This window comes from Staurois parvus, unplaced genomic scaffold, assembly GCF_062004578.1.
Source record: "Staurois parvus isolate SC_StPar_1 unplaced genomic scaffold, SC_StPar_1.0 ptg000052l, whole genome shotgun sequence".
Classification (NCBI taxonomy): domain Eukaryota; kingdom Metazoa; phylum Chordata; class Amphibia; order Anura; family Ranidae; genus Staurois; species Staurois parvus.
The window spans coordinates 598716-619432 of record NW_028317848.1 but is presented as its reverse complement, the minus strand read 5'-3'; the positions used below and the strand labels follow the sequence as shown (position 1 = coordinate 619432).

Sequence of the window (20717 nt, the reverse complement as noted above, 5' to 3'; positions counted from 1 at the left end):
CTCAGTTTCCCTGACCCTTTAAAATACCACAGGGCAGTACATCTTGTAGCAATTGTGCACCCAGAGGTGGATACGAACCTCCATTTTGTAAAGAATTTTCCATGTACCATTTCTCACTTCCAGAGCAGGCTGCCTCTTCCAATCATCCCCCCCCTGCTGTGGAGTGACATGTGGGCTGAGCGATGACAGAGGTCACAGGCAGCCAAAGCACAGCAGGAGAGCTCGGAGCTATAGAACCCCCAACGGAGCTGTGGCCTAGTTGTCTGTTAGTTGTGCAATCTGGGATATCGTAAAAGCATAAACCAAGCTTTTCACTGAGTTCAAAGACATTCCAGAGAAGTAATAAACTAGACACCACCCTCAACATCCATTTCCCCTATGATTTCATATCTTGGAATATGAGAGACTTACATAAAAACCAGGCATATATTCCGATTGGTCACTTTGATACAAGATTCCTGATAGGTTACACCCCTTAGCTGGCATATATAGAAAAGCAGAAAATTATATCTCCTGAACTATTCACGCGAATATTTCATATCTAACCATTCCGCAGATGCGTCTGCATATTAATCTACTAGTGACACGGCTGCTAAATGCCCCGAGGAAAAGTTATGGGCCATAATATAAGCTAAGAAGGATTTTTGTTCTAGCTTGGGTTTCCACCCCAACACCCCTCTCCAAATGAGGCAATTGGCTCTCTGCTGTAAGGAGACACCCTGCTGAGATCCTAGAAAAAGGCTGTTATGCTTGGAGTGGTGTGTGTGAGAAGAGAAGAGTCTCCTGTGTTTTTAACATCGAAACTGACAGTGAGAGACAAGAAAAATCCTTTTGGGCTCATAAGACTTGAAACTGCTTAAACCAAGGCTGACTGGCAACTACTTAAACCAAGGCTGACTGGCAACTACTTTAACCCTTTAAACTCCTTTGTGTTATCTCTTTGCTGTGCTATTGTTCTCTGTATATTTTTATATATATTGGCTACATCTTTTTCTGTAAATATTATTATTGCACCCTTTTGACCTTTTAGTAATAAATCTTACTTTCTGCAAGTGCTGAACTGTTTCTAAAGCTCTTTAATGCAAATTACAAATTCCTGCCACTGAAGAGCGCTACTGTGTGTGTTTAACCCTCTGTATAACTGCCTGCGGTGACAGTGGTATACAGACTATTATTTCAACCATCATAATGTTATTGCTGATATTGCCGAGTTTCCTCTTTCTCTGTACAAAAAGGAGGTGGTGGCAGTGTGACGGGTTAATTGCGTAATTAACCTGACCCAGTAACAATCGCGCTCAGGCTGCAGGTACATCGATTGTGGTCCATTAGCTGGAAAATCTTTGTGCAGGGTGCAGCTGGGCGTGGCATTGTTACACACGTGACATCGCGGTTTTAGATTGGCTAGTCCTTCGGTCACGAGTTTGATGAGAAGGGCTGGGGTCTGACGCCGTGATCGTCACACATCTAACATGTATTTTAGACTGGTGTTCTCATTTGGAACATAAATGATGTGGGACATAAATGCTGAGCCCGAGGACATCCTCTCTGGTCACTTGCCTTCGGCTTTGACCCCGGTGATAAGACACCCGAATTTCGCTCCAGGCCTACAAGAAAAAATCTTTCAGCCACTACTGCAAGAGAATCAAGTCCAACTGGAGGAGTTCTTTACATCCTCAGGATATAAATCTCTAGCTCAGCTCTACGAGATGACGGCCCCACCCTTGCTTTTGGCATGCCCTGCAATTGAGACATTTCTTAACAAGCTTGGGGAAGCTTCCTTTTCCACTACCTCCTTTAACAGAGTTTAAAAAGCTTTGTAGCTCTACCTCTACTATCAGACATGGCCTTTATATCTCATATAAATTGATTTCAAATTCTCAGACCCCTCTGGATCCTCCTTACATCACTAAGTGGGAGGCAGACTTGGGCATCAGCTTTTCTGACTAGCAGAGGGAAAGGATTTTGAGATTCACACACACTGCCTCTATCATCAGTTCCATACAGGAAATAGGCTTTAAAATTTTACCATGCTGGTATAGGGTCCCTTCACAGAATCTTTCCTCATACCTTGCCCCTGTGCTTGAGATGCAATATGCATGAGGTGACCTTTCTTCATATTTTCTTGAGCTGCCCTGTTCTAAAATCTTTCTGGACTTAGGCTGGGGCCTGGTATTGAAACTCACAGATATACAACTTGGCGATGATCAGGTGCGTACTTGCTTCACCTTGCTCCCATCTCAGCCAAGAGATACAAATGCTTCCTTACTATTCATTTACTCGGTACAGCCAAAGCCTGTATCCCATTGTACTGAAAGCAGATATTTGCACCTCAAACAGTTGTCTGGCTGTGCAAAAGTGATGTGATCTAAAAAATGGAAGATATCCTTTCCTCCTCCAAGCCTCAAGAGGAATGCTTCCATAAAACATGGTTCTACTGGCTCGACTATACATTCTCAGCCAGCTACCCGTTACACCTTGCTGAATGAGCTCACTCCTGATTACTCAGATTTCCTACTAACGGTGATGGTGGCTGTTCCTGCTCTACCCTCTTGTCCAGTATTGAGGGCCACATGGCAGAGTGGCTCTGTGCTGGGTTAAAGTAAGACGAATGCCTACTCTTCCATGGTTCTTCCCAGAATCCTCGTTCACAACCCTCCCCTTCTGCTACCCCCTGCCTCTCTCCCCCCCCCCCCCCCATCCTTTTTGTTTCTTTTTTTTTTTTGTTATTTTGTCCATACTCCTTCCCGCTGGTTCTACTTCATCTCACTATGCTGATAGTATAATGCTTGACAGGGGTGTGTTCTTTATGCTGTTTTCTTGTGCAGTTGAAAGGAATACTATTTCAGAGGCTACCCTGTTTTATGCCCTCTCTGTATGTTATTTTGTTTCTGTGTGCTGTGGAAATAGTTGGCAGCATACAGTTTTTTTTTCCTTGGCTCATTCTAGTCTGTATTGTGAAAATCTTAAAGGATAAGTTCACGTTTTGGACAATATTAATAAATGAACATTTTTTTGAAGGCAAAAAATGTGCATTTATTATTTTTGTCCAAAGGAGCGTGTAAAGCATTGCACCAGTGATCAGTAGATCGCTGATGCCATGCAGGTCTCCTGCAGACCTGTCAGAATATCTGCTAGCTTACGGGATGTACAGTCAAGCAGATATTCTGACAGGAAGCTTGAATGAACTACCATGGTACTCCACAGTGCTGTGGCAGTTCATTGAAAACTACAAGCTGACAGCTGCTAAGGATGCCAGGACTTGTAGGCCCTCATTCACAGAACTCTGTGAATGAGTGATGCGGCCATGTGGGCGGAACCCCACATGGCCACACTGTTTTCAAATCTGACAGATAGTATGTGGAAACTTCTCTCCGTACTATCTGTCAGAGGGAGGGGGGTGGCAGGTGCGGCTTGCAGCTATGGGAACTTCTTATATGTTCCACCATAAAAACGGGTGGAACATGTAACATGTTCCAAAGGTGAACTTATCTTTAAATAAAGTATTTAAAAGAAAACAACTTCCATACCATTATCTGTACCAATATCCTACACTGTTAACATAAGACAGTATGAATCCGTAAGTTAATGCTGTATGCCAAATTCTAACCTTATCATATGCATGTAAAAGTAGAAGTTGATGTTTTTGAAGCAATATTTTCCAATAATCAATCTTCCACCTTTGGCAGTGCCCACTGTAGAGCTCAAGCTATCATGCACTGAACCATAGCGTGGCTGTAGTCTATCCTTGTCAAGGTTTGATGTGTTTTTTAATTTTTGTAATGCCCTTCTGCACACCACAGCACTAAAGCAGTGGTGGATTGTCAGTTTAAAATCTCTGGCAAACTCCTTTGCCATCCCTCTGTAACAAGATGTTTTTACCCCCAGAATTCCTGCTCAAATGGAGGTTTTTGTTTTTCGCACTCTTCATTGCGAATCCTGAAACTATAGGCCATAACAATTTGATCAGCAGTTTCTAATATAGTGTAATGAATACATGTGGCACCAGAAATAATTCTCAGTCAAAAGTGCTTAAAGCAACTCTGTCTCCAGTCAGTTTAACATGTAGTGTTGCAGCAGATAGCAAGATGAACCACAGGATGTAGAGCAGAATGAGACACCCATCACTCCTGGAATTGTTTTAGATACAGAAGATGTTTTGGGCACAGTAGCTCTTCAAGAGCATAGATAGGAATCAATGTTCACTGGACAGGTAGGCATTTTTTATCTTCTTTTTTGCAGGGTGCATTTTTGAAGAAAAGTTCCATCAACAGTCTCTTTAAATCATTTATTATCTCTGCAGTACTGTTTAGTTGATTGTGTCTACACGCTACTCCTATTCAGGTGTACCTAATAATGTGGATTCTGCTGAAATGTAAATTTTTTGTACTTTTCTCTAGTTTGCCTTCTTTTTTAAAAAAAAAAAAAAATCAGTGATATCACAATACTACTTTACTAAACTAGTTAGAAACTTTAATAAATATTAGATAGTAGTTTTGTGGTTTGTAAAAATCATAGAGGTACTGTTTCAGAACTAAATCTTTGTAGGCCAGGATATCCTGGAATCCACTCTTCCCAACTTTCAGGAATGGAAGAGAGGGACTCCTTTTAAACACAAAATATAGAGGCGAAGGGTGCATCCTTGACACACTTCTGGTCAGGTGGACTATAAAGAATGAAAGCACAAAAAATGATCAGTTAAATCAACTAGTGTTTATTTTACCCAAACATTTCCTTTACACTGACATTTGATAGCTAGTGCCATAATATAAAAGCTGGACAAAAACTTTTGTGCAACATAAAAACTGACTGCAGTTAAATAGCATATTTAAAGTGACTGTAAACCCTCACTTTGTGAAACAAGATGTAGAACAACCCACATTGTCTGATAGAGTATATAAAAGAGGCAATAAATCCTAAGCATTTTGGTTTATTAATGACTTAAAATTCAGTGGAGGGAAAATATCCCAAAAAGAAATCAAAGCTAGTATAGCCAAAATGGCTGATATTAGAGAATGAGATGTAGTTTAGCTAAAGCTCAGATATTTTAAGACCTGTATATGTGCAATTTGGAACTGATGTCTCTGCCAAATAAGGTAAGAATTCCAGTACAGGGGTTAAAGGATAACTTAATCCAAGAATAAAACGTGTAATACATTGCAGTTTATCATTGCTAGCTGCATAGATTTTTTTTTTTCAGGCGAAAAACATTTTCAGCAAGAACTGCAGTGTCCTTGTCACTTCCTGCAAGCTGAACTGAAAGCAAAAACAATGAAACTAACTACTAATATTCCCATCCTTTATGTAATGGAGATGAGCAAAAGTACACATATTTGTAGTCCAGCCTAGGTGGCAACCATGACACCCTCCGTAGACACAGTGGATGAGTCAGCCTAGCCACCCAGGAATAGAAAGTATGTTATGCACAGGATTACAAGGTGAAAATAAGGAGAAGAAGAAAGATGAATGAAAACCAATGCAGCCACCACATTTAAAAGAGAAGTATGGGGTGTGTTTTTGGTTTTTTTTTTTTCTCAAATCATACTTGCCTAGGTGGATGCTGCATCAGTCTGATGCTGCGTCCCGTCGGCTCTATGTTTGAGGACTCCGCAATCACATGACCACTGATCGCTGAGTTCTCACTGCTGCTGTGAGCAGAGAGCAATGACTGTCGGTCACTGTTTTCTGCACTGCCCCCCCCCCCCCCTTACTGGAATGCTGGGCTGCAGAGTGGGAGGGAGCTTTCCTGGGATCTTTCCCCAACCTGGACTGGCTGAGAACGTAGATCAGAAATGTAGCCACATGAGCTTTGGCTGTACTGGTAAGCTGCAAAATACATATATATATATATTTGTGTGTGTGTGTACTTTTGCTTATCTCCATTACATAAGGGATGGGAATATTAGTGGTTGGTTTAATTGTTTTTTCTTTCAGTTCAACTCCCTGGAATATTTATATATGCCTTAAGGATGAGTTGATAGGTTCCATTTTTTGGACCTTACAGTTATTTGCTAGGGTGCAGGTTAAGTGTTGGGTTAAGGGTTAAAGTGGTTGTAAACCCTAACATATATCCAGTGAAGTGACTGGCCTCAGGTGATACACAAAGATGAAACAAATCCTCCTACATAAGTTGTAGTTGTCTATCTGCAGTATTCTCTTCATCCATTCAAAGTGCAGAATTTTAAAGCTTGCCTGAGCGTTCAGAGAAAAAGGGGGTGGAGAGCTGAAATTACACACCGCAGAGCTCAGTAAGGAGAACTCATAGAGTTGATTGGAGAGAAGGAACACACCCATACCATTTTCATTTGTTATTAACAGCGACGTAACGCAAAAAATGGCCTGGCCAGGAAGGGGGGTAAATCCTCAGGAGGGCAAGTGGTTAATTAACCCTTTTATTGCAAAAAAATAAATAATAGTAATGGCATAATGTTAACATTCAAGTATTCTATATTTACTAGGATCAAGTAAAAAAAAGTTGTGGATTAAAAGGGCTTGTATCTGGTTTGTAAGATTTCAAAGCTGAACTCTGGGATATGCAAATATTCTCTAAATACAAGAGGCCTGTGTACTCTTACTGGAATATTGGTGTGCTTTGTGTATTTCCAGATCTGTGCCATAATCCAGTGTGAAACTTTATTACAGGAAGTTCCTGCACAGAGGCAATCCCCAGTCACTACTGCTCTCTCCCCCTGTGCAAAGAGACTGGTCTTGTCTCCACCTCCTCCTATAGTTTTCAGCAGGCAGTCTGTAATGTGTGGGGCCTGCTGGGTCCCTCCTTCTCTACACTGGATAAGTACAGCACAGTGATTATGTTCAATAGAAGAATTACACCACTCCAGGTGAACCAGCCCCCCGCCTCATTTAGCATCCATTGTGGGTGCAGGCCTTGGTTCGCCACCGCTACATCACAGAATTGAATGGATCGGCTGCACACCACTGTAGAGCTGCTTAAATAATTTATTCCATCACCGCTAAAAATGAAGACTGCACACAATTATAAGTCACAGAAAAGCTGCTGTTAACGCGTTTCACACATAATCGTGCTTTTCATAGCCATGAATTAACACGATGTGATCAAGTGATGATGTTACTGATACCTTTATAAGGAAGGTGTATCTGGTTACTCCATTCCTGCAATTTCCAGGGCTCTTAGGCAATCTATTATCAAGCAAAGGTCATGGGAAGCCAGTCATTCTCATGGACGGTAGGTACTAATGACAAAATAAAAAAAATAAGATTTTAAAAGAGTGGTATCTTTTAAACAGAATTGTCAGCTCTCCCTAATAATTCCAACACACAAACAATATGGCTGCTGTCAACCCTCCCTTATGATTCATGGGCAAGGACAAAAGGCTAAGCACCACATAATAGGCTGTTCAGTAATACTGGAGATTCATCTGTAAAGATGTTGGCTGAAATATTGTTTCATTTTCAAATTCCAGGAATCCCAGGGGTTTGCCAGGAAGCCATGGTTGTGACTAAATTGAACCTCATCCCTAGTCATTGGGGAATGCAGCTGTTTCTTTCAGATAGTAGGAAAGACTTGCAGTGATATAGTAGGATAAATAAAAAAAAAAAAGGAACAGACTTTACATACGGCTGCTTTTATGTACATACAAACAAGATTTGTAAAACTTTAACACATACTGGCAATACTACTTATATAAAGTAGAATTGAAGGTAAAACTTTTTTCATTTTGAATAGAGTAACGGGGGGATGTTTTAACCCCTTTTTTTAGACATCTTTTTTTAGTGGGGAGATTATCCTTCACTTCCTGTCCATAGCCAAAACATGAAGTGAGAGGATATGCCTCCAAAGTGAGGGAATCCCTGGTTGTCAACAGAACTAGTGGCCACATTTGAAGATTTGAAGACCGCAATAGAAATCTGACAGGTGTAATCTCTTTCCACCTGATCCAAAACTAAAAAAACAAGTTTTGCTTTTAGGTATACTTTAAGATGATCTGCTTCTCATGAGTGTATATAAAACAAAGGATATTTAAAAATCTATAGTATTTCTATAAATTGGTGATGCTCAGCCAGTAGATTTTGGAGCCCTACTATCTAACCCCTGGTGTCATGGGATAAATAAGTATTTTGAAAAAATATATTGTATCAGTGTCAGCAAAGGTACCAAGTACAGAAGCACCTAACACTTTGTGTTGTGTGCTGCTCTGATTTATCCTCTTGTATCTTGTAGTATCCATAAATTATTATGAAGTAATGTGTCTAAATCCCAGAAACAAAAACATAATATATCACAACCATTAGATGAGGTGGCCACTTTAGTTTTCTTTTCACTGGCTTTATTCCTTTTGTTTTCACCTTGTGATCCTATCAGAAACACACTTCTGTCTTAAAGAGAAATTGTACACTTACTGCACTGTATCTGTGAAAGAGCATCATTGTCATCCAAGGCTGTTTGATCTTGATACCTCCTCCTCTCCTCATCTCCATTACATGGTGGGAAGTTTTCTGTAGTCCACTGAGGTGAACTGGGCAGGTCTGATAGTACTGTTTGGAATTTGAGTGCAGCACAGGAAGTTATCAGCTCTTTGGATTTCCCACAGGGTCCACAGGTACTTTGTGCACTTTATATTGAGCAGATATACCAAAACGTATCCAATGGTATATTTAGCAGACTATACAGGAGTAAATTAGAGCAGTTCATTGTTTATTGTTACATACAATTTAATACCACCAATAGAATCATGGTTAATAGTTTACATATGATCTAATATACTTTATTTGTTTATCGATAAGAATAAAATTGTGCTGTGTTCCCCTTTTTAGTAGTAGTTACGGCTACATATGGGATTGAAAATCATGCATGTTTTACACCATTACATTAAACCACAGAGTATAACTCTTCCCACTTTATCAAATGAATAAAAAAAATTACATGAGACATTTCATTGAAACAATGCAATGCAATTGCAAGTGCACGAATATGGCTACAGTCACCTTTACTCTCAGGAGAAGATCTTGACTAACCTTCTGTAAACACAGGCCAAATTCCTCTGACCTAATAGATGTGTTTGTAGCTATACTGTATAAAATTCAGACATATGTGAATTTAATGGAATAAATTTAGACCCTATTTAATGCTGTGCTGTGAGTAATTATTTTTAATCTTTTATATTGAATTCCCATCATTCTCTGCAAAATTGACAATAGGAGTGTAAGCAAAATGGATAAAACAAGAACCAAAAGTTTTTGGCAGAAAGTCATATCTGAAGTTCAGTATCTAAAAATATCAAGCAATGATTTGGATGGATGTTTAGACAATATAGATAAAAGGTCTGAACTGCTAGCTGGCACAGTTGGAACTCCCTAGAGAATGGGTCTCCAAACTTTCTAAACAAAAACACCAGTTTACTGACCTTCACACTTTTTCTTGGGGGGGGGGGGCAGTATTTGGCCCATGGGAGTAAAAAATATCCTGATGTCATTGGGAGTAAACAATGCACCATCTTTGGTATTAGGGGAAGGAATAGTGCCCCATTGTTGGTGTCAGTGAGAGGAATAGTGCCCTATCATTAATGTCAGTGGGAGGAATAGTCACTCATCTTTGGTGTCCGTGGGAGGAATAGTGCCCCATTGTCAGCATCAGTGGCAGGATACTGACAGCGGAGAGAATAATGCCCCAAGGGCCAGGTAAAAGCAAGCAAAGAGCCACATCTGGCCCCTGGACCAATTTGGAGACCACTGCCCTAGAGAAATAATTGTAGCCTCACAGAATTGGTATAATGGCTTTCAGGATTAGGCCATTTAGCTATAGGGAATACATAGCCATTTAACATTAGGAAACACTAACATAACCAAAGACTGGATTCAGAGCTCTCATTATACCTACCTGCAGCAAGTGGTCATTGTAGCTGCCTAAAGCAAGATTTTTGCTTGTTTGGCTGGTAGTATATCAAAAAGCTTATTTTTCTTCAGCATGCATTATCCAGCATACTCTCATTGATGTAGGCTCCATTTATCACTGTGACTTAACTTGAGATGTACATCATCTTTTTTTATATCCCTAACCACACATTTGAAGGGTCATGGCTATATCGGATATCTGAGTAACTGGTTGGATTTGTACAGTCTAGAACTGGCCTGATTTCTTCTTCATTATTTCACCATTTACATTAAGATTCTTAGGAGCTCCTAACCTGCTCTGTATTGTTGTCTAATCCCATCTGGCTTGTAGACCCTTTTCAGATTGATGAGTCTTTGCCAAGTGTGAAAGGTGAAATTTATTTTTTGAGTAATCACAAAGTCTGGAAAAGTTAGTTTTGTAACACTAAGTGACTTTACTACTCCAGGGAACATTTTCTGCTAACATTGTTTCTCATGTCTTTTCTTAACTTCATCTGCTTTTGCAATCTTTTCCTTTCATTTGTTTAGAGGTGTAATTGAGACTTCCAAACCCAACCATGTCATGAAGTTTGATAAATATAACATTAAAAAAAATTGAATTTAATCTAAAATTATTTATGATTATGATACAAACTATGCAACCAATCCAAAGTATGATAAGCCCATGAAGACATGAGTTTTCCCATTAACAGATGCAATGAGGCCTCAGATGGTAAGCTTTTAAAGACTACATAGCACATTCCTTCAAATCATTAGGCCTACATCTTTGCATTTATTTTTTCCTAGAAATTTTTGTGAAGGATACGACCGAGTTTTTGCCTATAATTCTTTATTAAAAATAATAAAAGGCAATGACCATTAACTCTTCATCCTGTTATCTTCTGCTGTTGTTCAGACTTTTGAAGGGGACATAATATATTCTATATATGTTGACAAATTAGACCCACATTGGGCTCATCCAAATTATACCCCCTTATTTGATGAAGACAAAAATACTGCATTACAAACTCTGCGCTCTCTGTTGGATAGAATGTTCATTAAAGCAGACAAAAGCAGCAATTATATTATTAGGAATGTATTGACCACTAATAAGTTGAACTGTGTTTGTCTTATCTCAACAGTTGATGTCAATGTGGATGTATCAAGACCGTTAAAAGTTCATTTCAGTTTTGTCAAGTTGGACCAGGTTAACCATTTCCTGGAAAAGATCATGAAGACTGGGATGTGCCCTCCATCAGAGACCTCATTGTCACCTGACGGTCTCCTGCCAAACGATGAGACCTTAAAAACTGCATTGGCCTGTAGGAAGGATCCTGCAACTCTGACCCAAGAAACCTCAAAATCTTATCCACCACCCGCAGAAGGAATGTGGAGATTAGCGTCTTTCTTCCAGAAGATCACTTTACAAACTACACAAGTGTTTTTTTCCTTGGAGACAGTGCCACACCCAAAGAGTCCCTGCATTCTGACATCTTTTTCAGATCTTCAGGGATGTCTTAGTATTCAAACAGGAAGCAAAGTATCAGGTAAGTACAAGTTCTTCAGATATTCAAATTTTTAACTATTTTCTTGATTGCACAAGGATTTCTTCTAAACCTGTACAGATATTTGCAGCACGTGGTACCATTTGAAACATTGCTAGTGATTGTTATGTGGTGTATGATTAGTGAGCATATGTTTATATATGTAATTTTGGTTGTGGGAAATTATGGGAAATCGACTTTTGTTTATTCACTTTTCTCCAGAGAGAATGTAATGTTCTTTTAACAGAACATGTTAAAGTAATTCATTAACAAGCAGAGAGGAGGCATTGTGAACACTTTACTTTCTCTAGGGCAGGGATCTCCAAACTAAGGCCCTCCAGGTGTTGAGGAACTGCAAGCCCATGAGACCTTGCAAGACTCTGACAGCCACAGGCAAGACTCCCAGAGGCAGAGGCATGATGGGACTTGTAGTACTTCACCAGCTGGAAGGCCATAGTTTGGAGACCCCTGCTCTAGGGTACGTATATGGATCATGTGAAAGAACACATCTCGCAATCACTAAGACCTGATTGAATGGCCACCTTAAAAGCCAGTTAACCCAAAATTAATATTTAGGCTTTGCATAGTTTCAAACATGTGGTGTCATCTTTCATCTCTTGGAGGACTATATCCCTATCAAATTCCTTATCACACACCAACTGCCACAGCCAGTATAAAGCAGATGATGTTTTCACACTCCCTCAGTGCATTCTTAATAATGTAGGAGATGCTGTACAAGTATATATTACATTCAGCTGCAAGGATATGACTTGCTCATTATAGCCTTATGAAAAGGGAATTGGCATACAACATTTCTGGGAGGAAAATTTCACTTTTGGTGCCTCTATGAAATATAAGAGGACTGTAAAAATATCAGCATGTTGGTGAAATATACAGTATTCCCTTTAAATAATAAGTTTAAAGCCCAATTGAACCCTCTTAATTTATTACTGCAATTCATTCTGGCTGTATGTACAACTGACTAACTGTTACAGCAAAGGATTAAATAACTCTGTGCTGCTGGCACATATGAGAGTCGTCCCACCGCACCCACAGACAAGCTCTACTGAAGTCCTACATGCCCCACTAAACGCTGCTCTAATCAACATCAGTCTTGCTTCCTCTGCAGAGCTGTTGAGTAGAGCAGAGTTCAGGGTGGAAAGTGTGGGAGAGCTGCATTGTGCTTGTGTGTGAGAGTTTGTAATAAAACTATGGTAGTGGAATCATTCTATCCGTATGAGTACTCCAAAAATTCGCCAATATAGATAGTAGCTGTAGAAAATGGTAGGATTGTGCGCTTACCAGATGCGCATCGAATATGCGCATATGTAAAAATTCCTCAGGGACTAATGGTAATGATGTATGATGGGTGTCTGTAGAGCATCCTTCTAGGAATGGGCAGCTCTTTTTTACAAGTTTTATTACAAGTGCTGCACTTTATTTGTGTTTTTGAGGTTTCTTTTGGTTGCCTGAGTGTACTAGCTGCTGCACAGGGAAGCGCTCACTACCATATTTATATATTGTGTGTGAGAGTGACAGTCCGAGTCTGCTAGTGCCATCTGCTGCTCTGCTTAGCAGATACAAATAAAAAAGACACCTATTCATTACTATATATGCATCCTCACTGCATTACAGTAATAAACTACTTTTTTCAACTCCAGTCTTTACGAAAAAATGACTATGTGCTGCATTCCCCTTGACCTCTTTACACACAATTCAGTAAGCCTGCTGTAGCATTTTCTTTATCCCATATACTAAAGAGCATTTAACATTTGCTATTCGGGGAGAGGAGGGGGTACTACATAATCATTTTTATTGCTGACTGGAGTTCTTTCTTTAGTCTTGAAAGTGTCAATTAACACTTTCCTAAACTCTTTCCCTTTAAAACCTTTAAAATCTTTTATTTTGGTTTTAATTATAAGTTCCAAGAGAAGCCAGCACTAAATATTAAATGTTTTCAGCAGATGTCAACATATTTGCAGTCAACATTTGGAAATCTCCACTCTTTGACTAAACTGTCCTTGGTGAATAGACTCTGTCCTTAGTCCACACAGGACACCTGTGGTCACTGTGCTGCTCTTCCTTCGTTTCAAGTCCAAAAAAAAGGTGTAAGGGCATGACATGCAGTGTTCAGAGGAGTCGAAGGCCCAGCCTGCATCAGCTTATTATCCAACATGCTATAAGTGCTATCACTTTTTTGCATGCTTTTTTTCTACGCTCACAATACTTTGAGCCTCTGTATAATCAGAGATTGTGTGAAAGGCTCACTGAATATAACAAGGTTGTAGCCAAACAGAACTAGTGGTAGAACTAGTGGTATAACCAGGGGTGGACTGACCATTCGAACACTCGGGCACTGCCCGAGGACCCGGGGTCAGTAGGGGGCCCCATGAAATGCCCCTGATACCTCTTTTATAGGCTTTTTTGAGTGTGGGCAAGGACACAGGGGCCCCATGATCCCCTATTGCCTGGGGCCCCCTGGGTTGTCTGTCCACCCCTGGGTATAACATATTATTATTATACAGGATTTATATAGCGCCAATAGTTTGCTCAGTGCTTTACAATGTAACGGGAGACAATACAGCAACAATACCGTTCAATACAAGAGGGATAGGAGGGCCCTGCTAACAAATATTGTCAAAATAACGTTGGTGGATATTTTTTTTTGTTTGCAACCAGGCTCAGAACTCTGTTATGCAGAGAGACATTGTTGCACATACAAGCCAATAGTTCAGTTTTTTGTGTGCTCTTTTCATTCTCTGCTTTTTCAGTAAAACAGCAGAAAATACAGCAAAACTTTATCTTAAGCTGTTATTCCTGGGGATTACCTCACTTAGCACTTTGCTTAACAGAATACGTCTTTTCACTGGTTTTCATATTAATGTGGCTGTCGAATTACAAGCTTTATTGTAAAGCTTTGGAATGCAATCACTGAGTACTCAGGACAGGCCAAAAATCCTAGGAAGCATTCTGGGGCTGGTAAGGTCTGATGAACATGGCAACACAGTCCTATTGTTATAATAGAATTTTTTTTTTTATAAGCACTGGATTATTATTATTATTTTATTATCATACAGGATTATATAGCGCCAACAGTTTGCGCAGCGCTTTACAAAATGAAGGTAGACATTACAGTTATAATACAATTTGGTACAAGAGGAAACAAAGGGCCCGGCTCGTTATAGCTTACAATCTAGGAGGAAGGGTTGAGTAATACAAAAGGTAATAGCTGTGGGAGATGAGCTGATGGAGGAAATAAAAGGCAGTTTACTAGTTAGAAGCAGGATATACTTTAACCACTTCAAGTTTGGACACTTTTACCCCCTTCCTGTCCAGGCCAATTTTCAGCTTTCAGTGCTATCACACTTTGAATGACAATTGCGCAGTCATGCAACACTGTACGAATATATGAATTTTTTAGCATTGTTTTGAGACAGATAAAGCTTTTTTTTGGTGGTATGTATTCACCGCTGAGATTTTAATTTTTTTGCTATGTAAATGAAAATGTCCCAAAATTTTGAAAAAAAGTATTTTTCTTATAAAATTTTGTAAATAAATAATATTTCATCATAAATCTTGGCCAAAATGTATTCCGTTTATCTTTTTAGTACAAAAAAAACCCAAATTAGTTTATATCCAAAAATTATAATTTTTATTTTTTACATTTTTATTGTATTTTTTTATATTATTATTTATTTTTTGCATACTGTCACCCTAGCAGTACAGTGTCACCATGGTGACACTGTACTACTTGGGGGGTGATGAAGATTTTTTTTTTTTTTGCACTGATTGCTTTTACACCCATAAAGGCTGTAAAAGCAATCATTTCTCCTTCTCTCTGGCTCTGGAGAACTACTGAGTGAGCTGTGATTGGTCACAGCTTGTCACATAGTACAAGGCTGTTGTGAATATCCTTGTACCATGTGACCTTATCATTCACAGATTTCACACGTAGTAAGCAGTGATGTCAGAAGTGAGTCCTGCTTACTACTCTGCATGTGATCACTGATTGGCCAATCAGTGATCACACGATCGGGACCTTGCACAGAGGGTCCCGTACGATGATTGGTGTTCCACTGTGTGGGAGGACACAGCGGGCACCAGATTGCGGTGCTGCGCGCTCCCTGGGGTTTATAAAGGGCCACCCGCCCCTGCACTGCCACCGGCCAGCTGTTTATATACAACAGCCGGATGGGAGGTGGTTAAAGAGAGAGGTTTTCAGGTATTGTCTATAAGTGGATAGATTAGGAGATAGCCGGACAGATTGGGGTAGGGAGTTCCATAGGATGGGAGAAGCTTGCGAGACGTCCTGGAGGTGACACAGTAATTAGAGAGCAGGAAGTCTTGGGAGGATCAAAGAGAGCTGTTTGGTTGATATTTTGAGACCAATTTTGTGATGTAGTTGAGGACAGATTTGTGGATGGCTTTGTAAGTTGTTAGTATTTTTAATTTTAATCGATTGGCGAGTGGCAGCCAGTGGAGGGATTAGCAGAGAGAAGTAGCAGACACTGAATGGTTGGTAAGTTGGATGAGCCTGACAGTAGTATTCATGATGGACTGGAGGGGGGATAGCCTTTGTAAAGGTAAGCCCATAAGGAGGGAGTTGCAGTAGTCGAGGTGAGAGATAACCAGGGAGTGAACTAGGAGGAAAAGGGGGCGTATTCTGGAGATGTTGCAGAATTTGAGGCAGCATGATTTGGACAGGGATTAGATGTGGACCTAAAAGGATAGTTCAGAATACAGGGTTACTCCTAGCACCCTGGCATGCGGGGATGGGTTGATAGTGGTGCTTTTGATCCTGACCAAGAAATCAGGGGAGAGGCATTTGGGGAAGTATGTATTATGAGCTCAGTTTTGGATAGATTGAGTTTTAGGAAGTGGCGTGACATCCAGTCTGATATGTCTGTTAGTAAATTGGTGATACTTGAGGAAGCTGATGGGATGAGCTGAAGAGTAGAGAGATAGATTTGTGTGTCATCAGCATAGAAATGGTATTGGAAACCATGGGAAGATATCAGCTGACCCAAGAAAGAAGAGTAGATCGAGAATAGGAGAGGGCCAAGGACAGAACCTTGGAGGACCCCGACGGTAAGAGGAGTAGGAGAGGAGAAGTAGAGTTGTAAGTGACACTGAAGATGCGGTGAGATAGGTAAGATTCAAACCAACGGAAAGTACAGTCACGGAGACCAAGTAAATAGAGTTTTTAAGGGGGAGGGGGTAGTCAACTGTGTCAAAGGTGAGGTCCAAGAGTAAGAGTACGGAATAGTGACCATTAGTTTTAGCGGTTAGTAAGTTGTTTGTGAGTTTTAGGAGAGCAGTTTCTGTGGAGTTATGTGGGCCAAATGCAGACTGAAGGGGATCAAGAAGGTTATTCCCAATGAGGTGGCAGCTCAGCCGGTTGTAGACTAGACGTTCAAGGAGTTTGGAGGCAAAAGGGAGTAAAGAGATGGGTCTTAGGTTGCTAAGATTGGTGGGGACCAGCGAGGCCTTTTTAAGTATGGGGGTAACTAGCACATGCTTTAGAGAGTTGGGGAAGATGCCAGTAGAAAGTGATATATTGAAGATATGAGTTAAAGAGTGAAGGATAGAGCCAGAGGGTGACCCTAGTATTTGCGAGGGAACAGGGTCCAGGGGACAGGTGGACAGTCTGTAGAAAAAAGTTTACCAACCTCGTCTATAGTAGCTGGGTTAAACACTTGACAACTGGGCTATAGCTACGGACACAGCTGATCATGTGATGTGGTAAAAGGCCAATCACAGCAGCCTTTTACCACATGATCAGCTTTGTCCAAAGACACAGCGGTCACCTGGTAAATGCAGTTGCCGGTTGTCGGCTGCACTTTCCTCACGCTGTCACAGTGTGAAGAAAGTACTGCCGAAAACCGGCAATTGTCAGAAAAGAGATGGGCACTGATCATCAGTGCCCAGCAGTGCCACCCACCTTTGCCCATTAGTGCCTAGCAGTGCCACCCAGCAGTGCCCCCCATCAGTGTTGCCAGTAAGTTCCCAGCAGTACCACCCATCTGTGCCGCCTATCAGTGCCCATCTTTGCTGCAAATCAGTGCAGAATCATCAGTGCCAGCTCTTCAGTGTTGCCTATCTGTGCCACCAATCAGTGCCCATCAGTGCTGCCTATCACTGCCAATCAGTGCTTCCCATCAGTGCAGCCTCATCAATGCACATCAGTGAAGGAGAAAAATTACCTGTTTTCAAAATATTTTATAGAAACAAAGAAAAATGTTTTATTTTTCCAATTTTTTTGCTCTTTTTTTTTTGTTTATAGTGCAAAAAAGAAAACACCCAGCAGCGATTAAGTACCAGCAAAAGAAAGCTCTATTTATGTGAAAAAATGATAAAAATTTCATATGGGTACAGTGTTGCATGACCGCGCAATTGTCATTCAAACTGCAACAGCACTGAAAGCTGAAAATTGGCCTGGGCAGGAAGAGGGTATAAGTGTCTGGTAGACAAGTGGTTAAACAAGGGAAGTATAGATTGTGCAGGTGGACAAGGAGTGTAGGGTGAGAGAGATATCTGTACAATGGAGATCTCGTCACAAATTGTATCAATCTTATTTTTGAAGTGATTAGCGATCTCCTGGGCAGTGAGTGAGTTATATGCTGGAGCTAAAGAAAAGAGTTGACGGGGATTGCGTAAGAAGGAGTTAATGAGAGTGATGTTATAGGGGCTTGTGTTATCTCTGAATGTTTGGGTCTATCAGTGTTTTGTTCTTTTTTTGCGTGCATTGCTTAGTAAAATAACTTAACCTAATATAATGAACAGAAAAATAGTCCTAAACATCCCAAAGCATAAACTGTAAGCACGGTTGTTATCTGGTTGCGGCATCTATAAACATTCGTATTTTGTGCTGTTGTAGGGATTGTATTTATTGCCATTTGCCCAGGATATTTTTTTGAAAGATTTAATGATACCATTCCAATCCGAAATATTTACAAAATTAAACTAATTGCTCTTATAGCATCAAGATCACATATCTCATCATAAAACATTTTCTTCATTTATTTTTACCGCCTTTTAAAATGCCTGCCATTTGTAAACTAATAATAATTGGTTTATGACTTCAGTTTACAGTTTTGGAATTGTGTTTAAATACAAGTTTGCCTCTAGCAAATCAGTTTGTATATTCTTTCATATTTGTAGCGTTCCATATACAGCTTTCAAGAAGCAAGATTTTGGGGTTTTTTTATCTTTAAAAGAAAAATACGGAACATACTCTGCACTGTAAAAGACGTGATGCTTAGCTGAGTGTTGCAGTTTTACAGTGCCACTAGGAAAAAAATATGAATAGAGAGCAGTGTACTTTCTGAAACTCTATATGGGTTATTGTTGTTATGTTCCATGCAGTAAGGCTCTGTAAAATGCTCATGGTATTTAGGATGTTAACTTATTCCAGCAAGCTGCTTAGGTGAATGGTGTTGGCGCCATTTCTGCATTTGATGGTGTGCCATAAGGCCTACTGCATGAGCCAGACTTGACCTTGCTGGCGGCTCTAGCAGTTTCCACACACAACAGCCTCTGTCAGGGACTAGAGAGAAATAATATGGGCTTAAATACATTTTTCAGGACCAGTCTGGCAGTGCCAGCTGCACCTAAATATTTCTATAATAGGATGTCCTTATAAAGAAGAATACAAGCTTAAAGCTGACATAACAACAGAACAGATACATGAAATGTTTTGTAACTGAGAAGTACTCACAGCAGGGCAAACCTAGGTGATTTATTTTCTCTTTTTTTACTTCAAAAAGTCTGGCAGGCCTCTGTACATTTCAGCGCATTTTGCAAATGCTTTGTAAGTGAAAATGCAACATAAAAGGCTTAGGGAGTGCTTTGGGGCAGCATTCTTGATTTAGCCATAAAGACATTTTCAGACCAGTTCAGAACATTGTACTTATTCCCACGCTTACCTTAGCCAGGGTTAGGATGCTTGAAATAAGTTCATGGTCACTGCAAGGATTACTTTCTCATTATGCTTCATGTTAATATCCAGTATGGAGGAGTCTGCATTACACACACTCCTCTTCTGAACTAAGCTGTGTGTCTGATAATAATTCCTGAAGTCAGAGTCTTCCCTCTACTGCTAGACACTGGGGAACATAAAGCTGACTGCAGATCTTCCTGACTTGTCTCTTCATGAAGATCTTGTCTATAGCAGTCTAACAGATATTAATGTGTGTAGTGTATTGCAGAGTAAACCGAATATAAAAATCCATCCGTATATTATGTTGGGGATTTTAGTGTAAAATAATAGCTGCTCCCCTGAGCTCTTGACTTGATACTTGTATCAAAATGTATGATATACAAGTATTGGCAAAATTAGGAGCCTGCCATCCCAAAACTAGCATTTAAATTGTTAGTAGGTACTGAAGAATAAAAATAAATAATTGCTTAAATTTGTCTTTTGGAAACTGGCAAAGAGATCTGTCCCTTGAGTTCCCAAGTATATTTTTTCAGCCTTCATAAGGGGATTCCATTCTCCTTAATATATTTTTTTTAATGTATTTTGTAGTATTGACATTTTGATAGGAGGAGTTCAACCAACTGTCCTTCACAGGGTGGGCAAGAAGAGAGAGAGAGAGAACTTTGGTGGGTATATTTCACCAATCCAGTACTCAAACCCTATTGTTGAAGATGGGTAGTGATTCAGCCAACAATTCTTCATTGCGATAGTATTGATTTTGATAAACTGACCCTTCAAACGATTTGTAAAATTCACTTGATTTTTTTTTTGGTTTCTTTGCTCTTAGAAGCTAGGTAACAGAGATTGTGTCCCTTGAAACAGTGAATGATATAAGAAGTCAGCAGGCAATTCAGCCAATCAATATCAAGCCATAGCTGAAACACCCACTTTTGGATGGAGTTCCACCATTTTTTTTAAATCTTAAACATGTATGAGCATTAAATATGTTTATTCTTTGGAATATTGCTTTTCTTTAGCTTTTTATTTATATGTGCAAGGGTGGCCATTTTTAATATTTTGTGTTTATGTGTATAGGAACACACAACAAATTGGATGTGACTGGCTGTTCTGTTTTTATCACAAGTCTGTATTATTATTATTATTATTATTATTATTACATCGAGTTTATATAGCGCCAAAGGGTTTGCTCAGCGCTGTACAATAGAGGGGGGGACAATACATGAAACAGTACAGCAACTACAAACAGCACACGAGGGGTTAGAGGGCCCTACTCTTTCGAGCTTACAATCTAGAAGGGAGGGGGTAGTGGTACAGGAGGAAATGGCTGTGGGGGATGGAGTGTTAGGAGGAATGAAGGAGTATTGAAGTATTGATCATAATGTGAATCG

At 39.9% G+C, this 20717-nt stretch overlaps 1 protein-coding gene across 1 annotated transcript in view; it reads left to right on the top strand.

Moving 5' to 3' along the window:
• VPS13B (vacuolar protein sorting 13 homolog B) overlaps positions 1-20717 on the top strand; it is a 1305797-nt gene that overhangs the window by 999455 nt on the left and 285625 nt on the right. Inside the window, exon 36 of the mRNA XM_089666424.1 lies at positions 10989-11393. Coding sequence (XP_089522550.1) covers positions 10989-11393 — 405 coding nt within the window. The remainder of the gene's footprint in view (positions 1-10988; positions 11394-20717) is intronic.